The 20,091-nt window shown below is 34.3% G+C and overlaps 1 protein-coding gene across 2 annotated transcripts in view; it reads left to right on the top strand.

The window, feature by feature from the left end:
- GNPDA2 (glucosamine-6-phosphate deaminase 2) overlaps window positions 1-20,091 on the top strand; it is a 28,822-nt gene that overhangs the window by 6,684 nt on the left and 2,047 nt on the right. The window contains exons 5-7 of one of the 2 annotated variants that reach the window (XM_051966520.1): window positions 3,955-4,139; window positions 6,812-6,986; window positions 18,910-19,020. In XM_051966520.1, the coding sequence (XP_051822480.1) occupies window positions 3,955-4,139; window positions 6,812-6,986; window positions 18,910-18,971 (422 nt within the window). In that variant the 3' untranslated portion in view covers window positions 18,972-19,020. Of the gene's footprint in view, window positions 1-3,954; window positions 4,140-6,811; window positions 6,987-18,909; window positions 19,958-20,091 lie in introns of those variants that run through there. The other variant, XM_051966519.1, reaches the window with a different exon arrangement.

Here is a 20,091-nt window from a genome sequence, read left to right as displayed (position 1 = left end):
GCAGCCAACAGAACAATAAAGCAAGCTCTGATTTGCGCATTTGTGGCTATTTGTGGTGGAGATGCTCCCACAGAAGTTTTAACATTTAACATTTAGCTCTGGTCCAGCTGCCTTCAGCACCCCTCTGATCATGCACTCCATTGAACATCTGGAGCACTCCCATTCTCCCCTCGATCACCCTCCTGTAGCCTGGCTTTTGGTCATATTTTAAACTCGGGTTCCTTTGACCTGGGTAGCACCGATTCCTGGCATATTGTATTCAGTAACTGATAACAGGGTTCTATTTGAAAAAAGAGATGGGTGTTTATGAAACCCATAAGGTACGAGTGGCTTGCTGTCGAGCAGTCTGGCCTGCTCTCAGATAGAGGCACAGGCCTGGAGAGGGAAACTCTGACACAGGGAACAGAGGGGCCTTTGTGCGGTTCCCTGAGGTTGGGGATGGCTCCAGGCCCTGGTCAGGAAAAATGGCAGAGTCCTTTCTGCAGAGGGGAAGGGGACCCTGGGATGGAGCCACCTTCCTTCCCAGGTCCAGCCTTGTGCGAAAGGACTGCAGAAGGGCTCCATTCAGACTCGGTGAATTGCCTGTGGTCACAGTATGTAAGTGATAGAGCTGGGATTTGAACCCTGGACTTTGCTGCCAGTCTAGTGTTTTTTCTGCTCTTTGACAATACCATCTCATCAAATAGTGGTGGAAGAGAAGAGCAAAAGGTCCCTTCCATACCTTAATCCTTAACCTGCAGGGATCCAGGGAGTTTATGATCACATTTTGTTGATGAATCTTTCGCATAAGCGCTTTGTAATCCTAGGGATTTTATTTTATGCATATAGAAGTATTCCACAAAGGAGTCCATAGATTTCTTCAGACTTCCTTCCAAAGAAATATGTTATAGAAGAGTTTTAAGAACTTCTGGCCTGAGGTGTTCCCAGGCATCAAGTAACAATTTGATAGAATTTTGATTAGGGGCCAATTATCTTTTCCTCACATTTAGGATCTTCAGGGGAAACTGAGAGCATGAACATAGCTTTTGCTCCCTTTGCATTCTTTTTTGCTTCCTTATGCTATTCCCAGATAACAGTCTGTTGTAGTGGAAGAACACATTGTTAGTGTATTTTTAATTTACTCTCACTATTTCTGTATATGCGGAATGAAATCTAGGGTTTGCCCTGGTCTGCATCTTACAGCCACATTTAATATGAGCAGTCAGTCTATGAAGGCACGGTTTAAAAAAAAAAAAAAAAACTATTAAATCAAAGTTTTACATTTCATTGTACAAGATCACTCATAAGTTTTATTGAAAGTCCCATGCTTAGATTTGCTGTGAATTTAAAAAAAAAAAATCTATTTGGGAGAGATTTCTAGATACCTAGAAATTTTCAACTTAAGTTTTAAGATCCCAACTCTTCTAGAAAATCTTTCCAGCTATATCTGAAAATGTCATTTTAATTCCATTAAAAAGTTTTTAGTGTCATATAAATCCTTTCTTTGTGAGATGATTCTCTTCTAAGATATCTATGACTGCATATTTATTTTACTGTCTTAAAACTTTCTATTAAATTTTTTGTAGTTTTTAGAAAAGTATCTTATGTTTTTTGTCCTTCAGAGGAGTCATGGGATCATTTTATTGCTGAGAATAACAAAGTGATGTTGTATATTTTTAATTTTTTTTCTCCTAAAAAATTGCCTCAGCTATTAGCATCCACATAAGTAACACAATTAATTATATTGGGCATCCAGAAGCATATAACTTGGGTGAAATGAAACAATTTTATCATTCTTATCTCTTAGTATTTTCTCTTATTTGAGGGACCTTCATGGGGAATTTGATATGAAGAATTACATTCTCTGCAGAGTTTTATTCTTTTTTTTTCATTTTCCAGTTGTTCGGTACCATATTATAAGTTATAAAACAGCAGGAAAGTATTCCTCAATTGGTTGATTAAAGAAATCAAGAAATGTGGTAGGAGAAAGTTTGAAGCACAGATTCATTAGGTACCAAATTAACCAGTCAAAAAATAAGGAAGAGAAGAGAAATGTTCAATATACCTATTCTAGTATCTAAAAATTTATCAGAAAACTGGTGAGTAGATAGCATGATATAATTAAAAGAGTATTGGACTTGGGCTCCAAAAGACCTATTTCTGCTTAGAAGGGTACCATGTAAATAATATTTTTGTTTTTCCCAGTTACATGTAAAACAATTTTTTTGTTTTTAAAACTTTTTGAGTTCCAGGTTCTTTTCCTTTCTCCCTATCTCCACTCTCCCTTTCTTCCCTCCCCTTTAAGAAAGCACAAGTGATGTTATGGAAAACATTTCTATAAAAGTCATGTTATGAAAAAACAGATTTTCCCCTTCCAGAAAAACCTGTTAAGTTAAAAAAAAAAAAAAAGTATGCTTCAGTCTGTATTCAGATACAATCAGTTCTTTTTCTGGGTATGGATAGCATTTTTTCATTTTTTGTTTTGTTTTGTTTTTTTAGTCCTTCAGAGGAGTCATGGGATCATTTTATTGCTGAGAATAGCAAAGTGATATTGTATATTTTTTATTTTTTTTCTTCTAAATGAATCAGTATGATTATCATAGTAACTGTGTCTTGGGACAGGACATCCTTCTGGAATTTTGAGATGAACAACTCAACAAAAACACTTGGGGTTGCTGATTTTGGGGAACCTCTAGAGATCCAATTCATATATAAACTAAGATTTTCTCTACAGTATTCCCAATGTATTTGTCTTTTACTTGAAAAACCTCCAGTGAGGAAAAAACCCACTACCAGCTAAGCAGACCTTTTCCTTTATGGATGATTCTAATTATTAGAAGCATTTTTCCTTACATCAAATTTAACTGTGCCCCTATCTGCTGTTTGTAATTATAGTAAAGTGAATCTAATCCTTTTTTATCTCGCACTTCTTCAAACTCCTGAAGACATGTATCATACTATTGTGGGTTTTTTCTTTTTTTTTTTCTTTTTACTACTCATTTTTCAATGTTATTAATAGCTATCTAGGAGAAATTCCTTATTTACTGCTTCTTCCTGCAATGGGTGAAGAAATCAGTTGGCTATGTTAATTGATATTGAATGTTTAAATAAGAGGCAATAAGACACTAAAGGCTTTTTTTTGTCAAAAAGGAACATAGGTTTTATGACACATACTTTGGTTGTTTAGAGATCATTTTTTATAGCCTCTGATATTTGGAGAATTGAAGTTACTAGAAACCTAATCTCCATACAACCATAATAATATTTCTATTCAAAAATTTACACCCAGAAATTGGTGACTAGTTTATTCATGTTACAAAAATATTTTTATTTTTTATTTTATAAACAAGTAGTTTTTATAAGAAGTGTTGTTACACCAATGAACTTGCAGCTTTAGATTAGAGAAAAAGAAAAATTCACAGGTTTAGATTAATTTAAAAGAAATTTAAAAATTCACTACAGAGTGCTTTCTGATAGAGGACAAATTTCAATGGGATCATATACATTTAGCACTCGTAAGTATTTTAGAGATGATTCTAGTTTATTGTATTCTTTTAATGGATTAAGAAACAAGCATGCGGTGCTACAAATAACCTTGTAACATAGGTTATATGGGTAGTGGAAGATCTATTGGCAAATTACCCAGGTCGCTGGACTTTTTTTCACTATTACTTTTTTTATAATTCTGCCAGTATAAGGCAGAAATTAAAAGACTCAAAAAGTAGATCATTAAATTCAAACATTAAATCATTAAATTCAATGATTGTCAAAGGATTTTAATACTTTAAAATTAAAGTATAATAATATAATAAAGTACAAATTAAAATTAATTTCAAAAGTTTCCAAGAACAGTCTTTGGAAAAAAGAAACAAAAATAAATTTGAATTTTACCATTTCCTTTTCTTAAAATTTTGGCAAACCTTGTTCATTTTTATGTATAAACATATATATGTGATTTTATGTTTCTTTTGAAAGGCATTGGTCCAGATGGTCACATCGCTTTCAATGAACCAGGATCCAGTTTAGTATCAAGGACAAGATTAAAAACTCTAGCCATGGATACCATCTTGGCAAATGCCAAATATTTTGATGGAGACTTATCAAAAGTACCAACTATGGCTCTGACAGTTGGTGTGGGGACAGTGATGGATGCTAGAGAAGTAAGAATTCATTTAATTGTTTTTTTTAACATATCTCTCCTTGGAGTTCTGGTGTTGAGTGATAAATATTTTTTGTTTTCAGTTTTTAATAACTGATATCTCTTAAGAGTCATTCTTTTAAATTCAAACCAAAGTAAATTTTGCGGGGTTTATAGATTCAAAACTTTACTTGCTTCTGCTTGAACTAAACTCTTAATTTTGTAGTTCTTGGGTGTTTTCAATAAAATGACAGACATGGAATGCTACTTAGTATTTAGACTCCTCAGGATAAGATATTTTAGTGTATTCTTTCTGAAAGGTCATTTGTAGTTATAGAATGATCTTCAACAAAAAAGGAAGCCAATTCTTTAAACTTTTTATATATTTCCTCTTTCCTTAACTTCCTCTTAATATTCTAGCAGTCAAGAATTAATCTTTAAATTTGCTTTAAGAAGTCACAATCTTGGAGTAACAGCATTTTTGATTGGATCAACATCCTCCTTGACAGATACAGACCAGTCCTTGCTTCATAATTTGTATCTAAATGTGAGGAAATAAAAAGTATAGTGAACTTTGAGTTATTAACAAATAGATCGTACAGATCCTGTCACTAAGAAAAGGTGAGTGGCAACAAAAGTGGCAAGTTAGTGGCAGTAAAACAGAGAACTTAGTCTTTTATCTTATTAGGAAAGTAACAGGGTAATTAATGAGACTCTGGTCACTGTCAGGTTTTCAAAGTTGGCATTCTGGGCCCTTGCACACTTTGCGTTGGGTTTATCAGTCTGGCTTCTTGCTACCTTCTATCATCTGTCCACCATTATTTTAATGTGATTTCTTTCTTCATAACCCTTACAGCTATTACCGTGATTCAATTTTTCCCTCCTTGAAGAGTTTTTCCCTGGTATTCTAAACCCAGCCTGGTTGATATTCACAATCTCTTTTTTGACAGAACAGACAAGTGATGCTGGGAAAATAGTCCCATCTTGTCATGGCCCACTATAAATACATGTGTTTCTTCATAGTTCCTCATTATTACATTTATTTATCTCTTATTTACTTTTTAAGGAGAAGGGAAAGAATATTCATTTATAATAGTGCCTGCTGTGTGCCAAATATAGGTGTTTCATTTGGTCCTCCTAACAACCTTGTGAGTTGGGTCAGTTATTATTCTGTTTTGGGGGGAGGCCGAGGGGGGAGGAGAGAAAGAGAAACTTAGATAAAAAGAAGGTAAATGACTTGCTTAATATTACATAGCTGGTAAGGGTCCCAGCTTTAGAGCTTTCTCTGTGGTACGGCCTGGCTGCCTCTCCCTAACTTATTTCTTGCAGCAAATATTCACATGTCTCTCTTCATGTTCCTCCTCTCCATTCCCACTCTGATTTCTCAATAAGTGTTTTCCTTCACTTTACTGAGGAAATTTTTTAAAATCTGAAAAAGATTTTCTCTTCTTTCCTGTTAGACACTGAAAACTTACCAATCTTCTATCTTTTCCTTCATTTTTCTCCTTTCAGAGGATAAGTGGATTTTTCCCCCTTGCCTAGACAAACCCATCTGCTTGTGCTTTTAATTCTATTTCATTTCCCTCTAGGATACTTCAGTTATACCTGTTCTCTCTTGTTTCTTCATTCTTACACTTCTCGACTCTCTTCCACTTAATTACATTCAGAAGCTTCCCCTGTCTTAGAACCTTCCCTGTTCCTGCTGCTCCCCCAAGCTTTCATCATAACTCTGCCTTCCCTTTACTGCTAAATGTGCTAAAAGAGTATTGTAGGTATTCTCTTTCTCCATTTTCTTGCCACCCTCAATCCCTTGTAATCTGGCTTTCATGGACAAATACACAATTAAAAGTGTGTCATCCTTAAGAAATAGGAGAGTCTCTTAACTTTTTATAGCATTTTAGGCTGCTCACTCTTTCCTAAGCATTTACCAACATCCATTGACTTGCTGCCATTTAGAATGCTTCCCTTGAAAGTACTTCTTCTTAGACCTTAAATGTGATCTCTGCACTTTTATAGCTCCCAGATCTATGTCTAACTTTGATGTCCTCCTCAATTCTAGTCCCACATTTTCAACTTTCCATTGGACATCTTTATCTGGATATACTGCTACCAACTCAAACTCAGTGTGTTAAAAGTGAACACATCAACTCTCAATTTCTTTTCCCAAATTTGCCCCAGTCCTAAACTCCTGTTTCTCTTCATGACACTGTCACTTAGACTTAAAACTTTAGAGTCATCTTTGACTCTTTTGCCTCTCACATCTTAAAAGTTGTCCAGACTTAAGGAATAATCTTCTTACATTCATCCCTTATTTCCATTCTTGGTCTTTGTTCAAACACACTTTATCATCCTGCAAAGACTATTAAAATAGTTTCTTGGCTAATACCTCTGACTAGTCTTTTTGCTTCATTTCATCTTTTACAGTAAGTACTAATTTCTGGAGCTTTAACAGTTCAGCTTTAGCTTACCTTTCTAGCATTTCTTCACATTATTATTCTCAATCCCTTTCCATTCCATTATCATCGAATAGTAATCAAATAGTTATAAGGTTATAAGGTTGAATGACTTCTTTTTCTATGTCTGCAGAGTATGTATAACTTTTGGAAGATGATTGTAACCTTTTATTAATTACCATTTAACCATCTAAATTATATAGGGGCTTTTGGAATTTAATGCACATTCACTGTTTTCTAGGTAATGATTCTCATAACAGGTGCACATAAAGCATTTGCACTGTACAAGGCAATAGAAGAAGGAGTCAATCATATGTGGACTGTCTCAGCTTTCCAGCAGCATCCTCGAACTATTTTTGTATGTGATGAAGATGCTACCTTAGAATTAAGAGTTAAAACTGTGAAATACTTTAAAGGTGAGCATTGACTTTAAGTTGCCTATATATGATTTGTTAATGGTATGTTTACATTTTGATACGGCGACGGAATTAAATCCCGCCCTATATTCCTGAAAACTGGCATTGTGCTGGCACATTACCTATGTTTTCAAGAAGAATGTTCAAATTAAAGCAGTAGTGGCTGCTGAATGAATGACTGTTTCTGTTCTCTCAGTTTGAAAAAGGACAGCAGTAGGAGGATCTTCCATCTGTACTTTTTGTTAAGAGTTTTTGTTTGTGGCTCAGTTTCCCATATGGAAATTTTAGCCCAAAGTGAACTTATTGTTTTAGTTAGATAGCTTTTTTCTTCTGCTGTTGGTCATTGTGTTTTTACATGTTTGGGTTCTCACCCATATTGAGAGTTCATGTCAACTTGAGTTTCATTAATTTGAATTCAGTGTTATAATACAAATATCATGCCTACTTTGAAATTTTCCTAACCAGTGCTGTTTTTGGAACATCTGAAATTGTATTTGATGTTATTTTTTTTTCCTTGACACTCTGCTAGTTTTAAATGAAACTAAATGGATTGAGCCAATAACTATTTCAGATTTAACTGGGAACTTTCTTACTTTTGCTTTGAGCACAATTCTTTAAAATAAGAAATATCTATATTATTAAAACTCAGTATTTAGGTTTGTACAAGCAGTTTTTACATGTAAAAAAGGACACGGAAAATGAAGAACACTTTGTAAAAATGATAATTTCATTAAAGACATCAAGTATGTTTCAAGGGACCAGTTATTTAAAAATTCATAGGGAAAATTTTAAAATATGTTCAAACTACAAATATTTAAATGGGGACTAAAATTTTGAATGTCATGAGTTAACCTTAAGTGCAAACTTTTGTACAAAGTTTTTATTTTCCCTCCTTGTTGTACTTTTAACTGCTTAAAAATGGAATGTCTATTTTACTTAGTCTTTTTTATCAACTGTATTTGCTGTAACAGGAATATTGAGTTTCTTAATGCATTTCCTTATAATATTTCTGAGTATAAGAAAAAACGTTGATTTTTTTTTTAAACACAACTTCATTTCTCTATTAAATTTCATTGATAGTAGATAGACATAACTATCATAATAAAACATGATATTTATGGTAATACTTTTATTACTTTTGATTCCCTAATTTGCTTGATCCTAAAGATATAGGAGAGAAAAGATCCATTTAGATTTGAATATGTTAAATTTTTTTTCATCTTTTTGCCAGCTACAAATGCATCAGCATCATCAAGAAATCAAAAACATCATTGTAATTGAAAAATATATGTGTGTTGGATAAGTGAACACTACAGTATTGAGTTCTGAATAAAAAGGTTTTTGGTCACAATTTTTCCTGACATTTTCCTATTTGTTCCTTCAGATTTCTTTCTAAATATCATGTGACTTGGGAAAAAGAAATTTTACAATAGATTTTCATGATACATTATAGGTACTTAGGCAGGGGCTTTTCATAGTGATTGATATAAAAATACTTATATTTGCAATTTTAGCAATTATTTATTAGCATATATTAAGGGCCAAGCATTGTGCTGGGCTCTGGGAGTATAAAGACAAAAACAAAACAGTTCCTGGACTCAAGGATCTTAGATTCTGTAAGGGAAAGGGAGAAAGGAACCAGCCTTTTTTAAGCATCTCCTCTGTGCCAGTCTCTTTATACTCTATGAGGTAGGTTCTATTGACCCCATTTTGCAGTTTAGTAAATGAGGAATACAAGCATTTAAATGCTCATCCAGGGTCATAGCTACTAATACCTGAGGAACTCTCAAGTCTTCATGGCTTTAGACTCAGCACCTTTCCCACTGTGCCATTTAGCTGCCTTTGGAGAATTATATAGTAGTAAAGAGTGCTGAAACTTTAAATATAAAAACTAAACTATATTTAAAGAGTTTTTTTTTTTTTAAATCCAATCCAGACCCGGAGATCTCTCAAAGTTAGTATGTAATAAAGCAAAGATTAGAAATAATGACCTCAGATTCTTAATAGTTTTTCTTTACCGTTATACTATATTGCTTCCTCATATATCATCTTGGATTTAGTGAATCAGTTTCCTATGAAAAGTAAAGAGTAGCTTCTTTCTTCATTGTAGCCATTTGGTCAGCACTGGTTTATGGAATGTTTTCTTGACAAGTACTATAATTCCAAATCCTTTTTTTAAGGTTATTGGTTTAATATTTTTTTGTTTTCCCCAAAATTTATTTTATTTGAAGAAAAGAATAAGAAAAACAAAAATAATCCAAAAGAAAATGAAACAAAAGAAAAGAGCATTATCATGTGCCTGGCAGAAATCGGGGAGGATCCAAAATATATAACAAAATACCATATATATGTTAGTAGAAGAAATTACTTATGAGTACCTTTCTTTTCTTTATTTCCTTGTAAATTGTTATTTTGTTCTTGCTGCAACTTTCTAGGATTATTTCCTGTATTGTGTCAAGGTTTGCTTTTTAGTGACAACTTTCTGGCAATCCAAATATTCTTATGTTTTCTCTTCTTGATCTATTCTCCAAATCTGTCATTTTTCTTGATGTTTCACATTCTCTTTTTTCTCTTTCTTTATAATCTGTTTTGTTATTTCTTGGTCTCTTGTACCTTCATTTGCACAATTCTAATTTTCAGAGTTATTTTCATCTTTGAGACTACTTTCTTTTCTGATGAGTTAACTTTTTTCCATAATCTTCTCGTTTTTCAGATGATTTTTTTTTTTCCTTTAGTTTTCCCTCAGTGTCTCTCATTTGATTTTTGAATTCTTTTTTGAGTTCTATAAATTCTCTCTGGGTGGGGAGCCATTTCAAATTACATTTAGGGGGAGTTTTCTTTTTTTTTTTTTTTCTTTTTATCTTAAAGTATCTTCCTCTGAAAGTCAACCCTGGTCTTCCTATTCCCATAATATGTTTCAGTGATGGAGTTCTTTCTTCTTTGCCTGTTCATCTTTTTTTAATAAGTATTAGTGTAAGCACCTTTAATCATGGGGTGGGAGGATGATGCCTCAAACTTCCCTTCAGGCCTTCTGATCAGGAACCCCCGAACCAAGAGCCCGCCCTCCTGTAACTGTCCGCAGTGTCCCTATCCCCATATCTATACTCTCTGTGTGCTGGCTTCTCCTCTCCCAGAGCTATGTGGCTCAGCAGCACAGCTGGTCCTGAGGACATTCCCTCAGTCTTCTGGGAATCAGACCCTGACTGGACAGAGTCTTGGTTCCTGCTGAGGGTCCAGCCCCACCCAGCTCATCCAGGGGCTAATCCCTACTTGATGTTTCTGCTGGCCCGAAGGTGTTTGCACTTCAGACAAGTCAGTCCTGGCCCAGGGTCTTTCTCCAGATCTTGTTAGGGTGCACCAGGAGGACCCTGTTCTGCCCCAAATCTTCTTGGTTTTTTCCCAGTCTGTTGGCTCAGAGGTACAAATTTGTTTGTGGGAGAGATAGGGAGAGCCTGAAATTTTTGGACTCTGCCATCTTCCCAGAATCCTCCTTTCTAAGCTCTTTAAGAAAACCAAAACCTTAAATTGATTAAGTGACTTTCTTAGGGCCACACAGCAAGGCAAGGCTCCTCTTAGCCACACTGCCTGTCAGATGATCAATAAGACACTACGCCTATTTTTAAATGGCTTTCTGTATATCTGAATTGTGTCTGATTCTAATCAATACAGGTATACAGAGTTGTGTGTTTTGAAACTATTCCATTATGTTTGTTTCCACCGATTTTTCTAAATATTTATAAGGTTATTTATCATTTTCAACCTGGATTGGTAATCTTTAATTTTTTTTCTTGATTAGGAAGCCATCTATATCACTCTCTTTTTGCCTTTCTTTTAAGAAATACCGAAAGGAATCTAAATGAGATTTTAATTATTTTGTCTAATGTAATAAAAATCTCTTAACATATATCAAAATCATGTTACTGATTCAAAAAACAACCCTTCATTTTTATGATGTTACTTATAAAATACACATTTGTAGTCACATACACACAGACCAAATGCAAAAATGTTATGAAGAATTAGTTATCTATCTCTTGCTGGTTGTTTTAAAGCAGTATGTTTTGGGTGTCCTTAGTTGTACATATAATCATAGTAGATATTTTCACCTGCCCAAACTCTGTTTCAATGCTATAATAGTTTCCAGAACTCTACTAACCTTCACCAAAACAAAAGAGGTTTCCACATTAAATTTTTAAAATTTTGATTTCTTTTTCCTTAAAACACTTATTTATTTTTTATTTAAACATTTCTTTTTATAGTATTTATATTTAATTTCCCATTCAGTGTCATTGAAGGTTGAAATAGCATGAATACTGTGGTATCAGTAGTTTTCATCTTTTTGAAAAAAACATTTGTAATCTTTTTTTTTTTAACCTGGTGCCAGATGCTTCATTATTGCTTTATTGCACATAACATTGCAATTACAACCAATTAGAAAATCAATCAGTTTCTTTGGGATTTTAGCAAATCTGTGGTTTATCTCTAGCTATAGTTTATGGCTATTATATTTTAAGAAAAGTTTCTCTTTAGTTTAACGTTGCTGTCTTGCTTATATTTATGTTTGTTTTTCTTCTTTGAATATGTCATAGTCAAACAAGTGTGTTACCTCCAATTCCCAGAAGTATTCTTTCCTAGATCTTTTCCCAAAGAGAAGTGATAACTCATTTCACATTTTCTACCTCTCTTGACTCAATAGTACATTTATATGGGAGAACTCCATTTAAATGGTTTGTCCAGCTACTCCAATCTCATTGGGAAAATAAAATCAAAAACATCTTCTCTGTTAACATTTAAGATGGGCTGAGTTAGCTGGACAGGGCTTCACTGAGATGGGAATTTGAGGAGTCTATAGGTTTCACATCGTCAAGAAAACCAACAAAAAAAAAGTCATGAATAGTCACCTAGCACCGATGCCCCCTAATACCAAATTAGAGGGAAGCTAGGTTAATTACATCTTGAAAACGAAGCAGTAAAGAAGAGGTGGACGAATAAGTAAAGTGATGCTTGAACGATCCTGCTTATGATTTGTTGGGGTAGCTGGATGGCACCAGCCTTAGAGGTAGGAGAATGAACCCGAGTTCAAATCCAGCCTCAGACATTTACCAGCTGGAAGACCCTGGCCAAGTCGCTTAATCCTGTTTGCCTCAGTTTTCTTTTCTGCAAAATGAGCTGTAGAAGATAGCAGACTACGGCAAGAAAAGCTCAAATGGGGACACAGTTGTACAAGAGTGACATAACAAAATGTTATTAATACAAGTTTCCCTCACTGTCTTGTAATTTCCAAGATTGTCATCTTCGTCCTTTATACTTTGGAGACAGAGGTAAAATTGACAACAGATTCCTGTGTCTAATAATTCCTTATTTCAATTATATTACTGTTTTGTTTTTTTAGTTTTAAAATAACATTTTCCTTTTAAAAACACTCAACCATATACTTTAAAAAAGTATGAGAAAACATCAGAATGATATCAAAATGAATCTTGGGGAGTAATACTGTTCATATTTAAAAACCATATTTAAATTCATTCTCGAGGATTTAGGGCAGGACGCAAGAGTATGAGGAGCACAGAGTGAGGTTATTCTCCCATTTCTTAGTGAGCTCAAGCTTCCCCAAAGTAGAAATTGTATCGGTCTTAAAATAGGAGGAAGAAGGCAAAGATACTGTGATAGTAACTTTGCATTGAATTCAAACTGCTTTTAATTCTCTGTAGTTGATAGAACTAAGATACTTCAATTCAACTGATAATAATTCAATTTTTTTTAAAGCAAAAACTTTAAAGAGATGTACTACCCAATTGGAAAATCAAATGGACATTTGTGAGAGTCCTTAAGGTGAATTATTTTCATTTTAGATATTTAATTAACTATATGATAATATACCCTTATTATTATGCCTAAATTCTTAGTATTTGTTTACTCAATAAAAAGTATCATTCGTATTTATAATTGCAAAATATTTAAATAAGCTTAATAGTAGTTACTTATCATTCGTCATTATTTAGTGATAATTTTTTGAGACCCTCTTAGTATTAGACATGGCTTGTCAGTCACTATGAGGGATACAAATTTTTAGAATTAAAAAGTCAATACAGACACAATCTACTAACTTCTTAATAGCTATTAGCTGATTAATTAAACAGCAAGACAGCCAGGACACATTATTTGGAAGGAAGTGTACAAGCTTGTTATTTGTATTACTCTTTAAATTTATATTGTAGAACTTTAGAGCCAGAATGTTTAAGAGAATCAATAAATATTAATTTAGTACCTATTATGCGACAGGTTCTATTTGCTCAAACAAAACAAGCGCTCCAAGAGCTCTCTTCTGATAGTAGAGACAGCATCTGTTTAAGTGTGTGCAGTAGGAAGTGAGGGAGTGTCTGTGCCAATAAACGTGAGGCACAAGAGGGAGCGTGCCAGGAGCCTGAGCCGCAGCAGAGCTGCAGAAGAAGGTGCTTGAGGAGGGAAGGAGGACTCCCAAGGGAAGTCATGAAAAAGTAGTGGGGACCAAAAGACATCTACAAGGGCAGGAAGTGTCCCGCCAGAAAGACCGGGAATGGACACCCAAAACAAGACAACGAAGGCCTGGTCAAGAAGCACTCATCAAAGTGGTTGGACTTGATCTCAGAGGCAATGAGATGCCGCTGGTGTCTGAGCCAGAGTTCCATGGTCAGACGAAGGCCTTTAGAGGATGGAGGAGGAGAGAAAGGAGACCAATGAGAGGTCCCCGACTAAAGTCCTGACTGGCTGATGGATGCACCAGAAATGATCAGATTTAGTGTGACTGAATGGATTTATAAACTTGGGAGCCTTGAAAGGGAAGTCAGAAAGAGGGTGGGCCTCAGGGAGGGCAGTCCATTCTGTTTTGGATCTTTTGATGGGACATCAAGTTTGACCTCTCACCCATCGTTTCATACATGGAAGAGTCTGGCCCAAAGAGCAGAGTGACTTGCTTAAGGAAGTATAGGATCCAGATTACTAAACTCCCAGCACACCAGACTTTATAAAAATGTTCTGGGTCTCTTCCTTGATGTAGCACAAAGGAGAAAAAAACGGAATAAAGGTTTATTCGTTGTGGTTGATATTGAGGGTTTTTTTGGTTGTATCTTTATACAGGTAAATCTACATTTTTCACAAAATCTTGCTCTGATTTCACCTTGTGACACCTGGACATAGGCTTTGACACAGATCCTGATGAACTGGAAAGTAGGCTCTGCATTGCCCCTTTTAAATCTGTTGATAGGACCACCTGGACATGTTTTATCACCAGGTGGACATTCAAGTGTTTTATTTTTTTCCCTGAGAAATTGAAACGAGGATATGACTTAAGTTTTAGACTAAGACATGGATATTTAGACTAACGACATGGGTATATGCTAATAGGTCACTGAAGTACTAACATTCTACCAGAGACAATGGAGATTAAATACATTTTGAACAATGACTTGCCAGTTAGAAAACTTCAAATATTATAAAAATTAATTTGGGACACAGTGATAGTTACACTAGAGACAATGTATTTTCAGCTTGAATAGATACTAGAGCTTTTATGTCACTTTAAAAAATGCCCCGCCCACACAGAATTTTTTTAGTTCTGACAAAGGAGAATCTCAGTAGCAATACTTTATAGAGATTATATATAATATCTAGCCACGAATAGCATATAAAAGAAGGGCAGGAGTCAAGCATAATGCTAAAACTTAATTAGAATAAAGAAAAATCACTTGTATCGCAGAGCCAGAAACCAAAAAACTGAATTACATGTTTTTGGATTGATAATCGGAGTTTTAGTTATTTCTGAGTATTAAAGTATCCTTCATTTTACATCTGGATATACAAGATTAATTTGGAACACAAATGACTTGACAAATTAAATGGTGATTTGGGTTCTTAAAGCTCTGCTTTCCTCTATAAATCAGAAATAGCCTTGAAAATGTTAATTGTCAGTTTCCCATATCATACCATTTTATATACAGGAAATTGGTTGTCAACTAAAAATCTCCACAAACTAGCCCTTCACCTTGTCAACACAATTTTCTCTTATTTCATGTATAGTTCCCCAAAAGTAAGAAAACAAAGAATTTAATATTATGATGTTCCTAAAGGGTTTTCAACTTGAAACTCCTCTATATATTATATATTTATATAATACATATAATAATACATAGTTTAACAATATGTATCATATATAAATACAATTATATGTATTATATAAATTTCCATATTATGGAGTTAGGTAAGTTCACTGGCTTATTCCTTTTGTTACCTGTACCTGTACATGCCTTATGGCTCTTTTTTGTTTAAGGCAGGGCTAACTGAAGATAAACCTTGGATATAGGGATGGAATTTAGGAAGGGGAGAAAGTGGTGAGCTAGCTACAAAGGGAAGGAGAGTAATGTGGGTCACTGTATACAGTGTACAATAGCCACCATGGTAAAGATTTGAAAATCTGAGTAGACAGTGACCCATTAAATTTCATTAAACAACTACTCTTTTCTTTTTCTTCAGACTTGTTCTGTTTCATGTGCTTTTGAATTTTTAATTCTTGAGAGCTTTCCATCATTCCTGGGTTCAATTCTCCTACTGAATTTTAGTCCGTGGTATTTTTTGCCAGCTTGCTTCTTGCAAGTGAACATTTGGGAATCTGCTCTCCTCCTCCACAGGCCCATGGCAGACCGTGATAAGCCTTCCTCTTCCCATAACACAAATTCTCAGATGGAGTTGTCTCTAGTTCCCAAGGTTACCATGATTTCTGCCCCCAGGAACTGCCTTCTTGTTGATGAGAATTAGAATAAGAATAGAATGTTACCTCATTGGTTTTTCTATCTCATGTAGCATGAAATTATGAAAATAGGTCTGTAGGTTATTACTCACTCTGCTTTTGGCAGAGAATTCCAGTGTATGTTAAGAAAATTAAAATTCCATATCAGCACAAAATCAGCCCTCTGTGTTATAGGAACTGTTTCCTGAACTGGAGATGCTTCTACCCTACCTATCAAACAGTTTTGAGAGTAGGGCTTGGTAACAGACTGGTTAAGTTCCGAGAGGCTTATCTCTGGAGGCCGGGTCAGAAAGTGATAAATTCCCTGTTTTGACCGCAGCAATTCGAGAAGCTCATGAAATAACATACAATAGCATCTTGTGATGAGTCCAAGTATAATGTGACCTGTGTTTTGGAAATGACACTCCGTGTCCGAGGTTCTTAGGTTAATTCTCAATCTCCCTCTTCCTCCACATCCTAGTGTCTGCCTGGTTAATGTAGGTTTCACCTTGTAAAAGTCACGTGGTTAAGTAGGCAGCATATTGTGGATGGACAAGTCACTTAATAAACCTAATTTCCTTTTCCAAAAAATGGGAATAATACCATCTATAGTGTGTTACTGGTGGTTATGAAGCTATTATGTTTTTTTATAAAGTTTGTCATTAGTGTATACATAAAACTTAAATGAAGCTGTGTAATTGGTGTTATTTTTCAAACTTTTCTTATTTTTATCAGTGGTAAGTTCTTGCTATTTCTTTCTGTACATTTCTTGAATTCAACACTTCTCCTTTCATAGTCACAACCTTAATTCAGGTCTTCGACATCTGCCCAGAAGGTTGTAACAAATGAGTGAATAAATATTTAGTTGCCCAGGGTATGTACCATAAAGGATTAATAAGTGGAAAAGGAGAGAGGGGGGTCCTAGAGTGAGAGGAGGGGATCAGCATTGTGTTCCTGTATGTTGCTTACACTGGCCCGCCCAGCATGTGGGGTAAATCACCTGTGAACGACGTATGGGAGCCCCATGAGCAAAATTTATTAAGGATGAGAAAGCATGGCTAAGCTGTGATTTGTGAAACTGGAGATAGCCTATATGTTGATAGTTTTGTGTGTGCAGTTTGAACTCGGGGTCTTCCTGCACCAGCAATTTGTTAATGCATCACTGAGCAGCCTCAGGACCAAAGGAGTTTGTCTGTTGTCTTTTAGGTAGGAGAGACATATGCATAAGGTTCCTGAGCAAGAAAACAACATAATCTTACCTATCAGATGCATTAGGAAAATACTTTAGTATTTGTATTTAAAAAAAAGGTTTAGTATTTGTCTCTCAGGCCCACATCCACTTCTATTTTCAAAATGAAATCTGGCTTTTAATAGTATAAAATAAAACCTTACTAATAATTTGACAAATTTGAATCAGTGAAAAATTAGAATTTTTAAGCTAATTTTCTTTACTTCATTTATAGTTTTACCTCATAAAAGACCTAAGAGACCTGTTTTGATGATTAGTTAAGAATTATTTCTAATTAGCATTTCAATTTTTCTTTGTAACTAGGGATAGGGAGTAGACCTGGATTTTCATTGATGTAGAAAACTCTTCAGGTGAGGAAAACTCCCTACCAATGGAGGCCTGCACATTTTCTGTCATTTATAGTCTTAAAGACAGTTGCCTGGCGTACTCTGAGGTTAAGTGACATGCCCAGCATCACTCAGTAAGTGTTCAAATCCCAGGTCTTTGTGGTTCTGAGGCCCACAACATTGACTATATGTTTCTACTCCCATTACAAATGGGTGCATCTAACAAATTTGAAACTGGTTAATATCATTTAAGTTTAAACTTTTACTTTTAATCCTAACCATGTCATTAATTTGTTTTAATAAGTCGTCTTTCATAGCTAAAGGTTAGCACCTGTCATATTATGAATTAAAAGTTATGAATCAGATCTCCAAAGATCCAATTTTTCACGAGTGAATGTGATTTTGTACACATGTACAGATATTTGTTGATAGCTTTAAAATATTTACATGTTCCAAAATATGAGTAGTTTATTATGATATTTTACTAGACAGTCAGACATTTGGAGGGAGAATTTATAGTTATTTTATGCCAATGACATGTACTAGGAGTAGAATATTGTATTAATCACCATATCTTTGAATATTTGCCATATTAAAATGTAAATTTGCTATTAGGCCAGTTTGAATCTTATTTAAACTATCGCATTTAAAGAGCTATCTTGGATTTCAAAATGATAATACTAATGAAAAAAAGAAAAACTTCGGTCCATTTTCTAACTCATGGTATTGTAATCTGGCAATTTGTAATCTATCTTTTATATAGCTGATTGAATAACTTTCCTTTTATATAGCTGTCTCTATAGCTTTCATTTCTTTGCTTTTTAAAACCTTTATATTTCACTTTTTTTTTTGTCAGCAGCCTAGCACCACCAACCTAATTTTTCCACCTTTATCATATTACTGCCTCTATATGCTTCTGCCCCAAGTAGTTATTCCAGCTCCTCATTGTTCATTGTTTCATCCCGAGTATTTTCTTCAGTTTTTGCTTCTTCCTTCCTTAAAGCCCAGTTCAAAAGTTAGCCCCTCAGACATCCTTCCTGATGCCCAGTTGTTGACTTCCTCCCCAAATTTCACTTAATCTCTGATTCCATAACTCTCCATGCAGCATTTGGTGTAAGTTCCATAAGAACAAGGGCTAAACTTTATCTTCTCAACCATCTAGCTTCATGTTCTGCACAAAATTTGGTTAAATGAACTGAATGTTGAGGATAGGAAAAAACTGTCTTCTGCATTTCTTTTGTATCTTTCACACCTACATCTACAGTGCTAGGTTAAAAAACTTCCTGAAAATATTGGGCTGGGGGAATGGTCTGGGTTGGGCTTATTTTAAGCAGAACTTAAATCTTGCCAAAATTTTTACTACATTTGAGTGTTTTACATTTTACATATTAATTGGCTGTTGTGATGTATTGCCGTTCTTCTATGTATTTTAATTTTTTTCTTTGTATCAAAATTGAAATGAGATATACTGTTAGAAGGGAAAAGACAATACTTTCTGTGAGATAAGCACTGTGCTAATCACTGGCAAATATCTCATTTGGTAACCTAACTACAACTCGAATTGTACTTTTTTTTTTCTCCTTTAAGGTTTAATGCACGTGCATAATAAACTTGTGGACCCACTCTACAGTATGAAAGAAGAAAACTGAAAGATTGAGGCGAAATTCTCCTTGAACGAACAGAACAACATTTTTATAGGTAGTGAACTAAATTTCCTGCTATGCAATGTGCTCAATATTTAATACAAAAGGATTTGGAGGATTGTAATTTAAAGGTCCAGAATCTATATATTGTTAAAACATTCCATGTGATGAGAATTTAAATCCATTTTCTTAGATTGAGAGCTTTCAAAGCTGTTCATCAGAATTTGAAGTCTGCCTAATATAGAATATAACTTAAGAAAACAAGGATTTTTAAAGTCATTTATCCTTCACTTGTTGATTATTGATATTTATTTATGATTTTTTTTTTCAATACTCTGCTGATCTGGCAATTGTTTAAAAAGTATGAACTATAATAGTTGCACAATCCTTACTTTGGGGAAAGCTGTGTTTACATTTTTTTATGTATTTCACACAAGCTTTTGCACGTGGTTGCCTTAAAAGCATCTTACTACAGTAGCATTTGGGCATTTCAAGTCCTGTTATATTATGCTGGTAAAAGAAACTAATTTGATATGAGAAGACAGTGCCTATACAGTTTACTTCCTTTAGAAAGGCATCTTTTTATAAGCATGTTTTTTATGCAGCTTCTGCCACAGCATTTTTTAAAAATGTGCTTTTTCTTTTACTTCCTCAGGTTCATGATTTTAATTATGTACGTACTTTGCAATTAGGATCTTTATACACAAGAAATCTTTTTAGATTGTTAAAATGCATCAATGATTAGTTTAATTCATAACAAATCAGTATGACTAAAAAAATTGATAGGCATGTGTAAAATGAATTTAATATGTTTTGCATTATAATAGCAACTTGCATCATTTCCTACTATGTAAGCTCAGATATTAGGGTTATTTTCTAACTTTAAGCTTCTAATGTATAATCCTTTACATCTTTTACTTTCAGAAGATAATTGAAAAGAAATAAATATGCTCTGGATACATTCCAAGAATTAAATCCTAAAATTTTTGATAGTTCTGGTGAATTTGCATTTATTTTTCAGGTCTTTTACATGAATACAATGAGGACTAGTTTGAGATGCTTTGTTTCAGTCTATTAGTTTATGGTCATGTTCTCCTTGGGAAAAAAGTGAAAACTATTTTAAATT

This window comes from Antechinus flavipes, chromosome 6 (assembly GCF_016432865.1).
Source record: "Antechinus flavipes isolate AdamAnt ecotype Samford, QLD, Australia chromosome 6, AdamAnt_v2, whole genome shotgun sequence".
NCBI lineage: Eukaryota > Metazoa > Chordata > Mammalia > Dasyuromorphia > Dasyuridae > Antechinus > Antechinus flavipes.
This window is presented reverse-complemented; position numbering and strand designations above follow the sequence as displayed.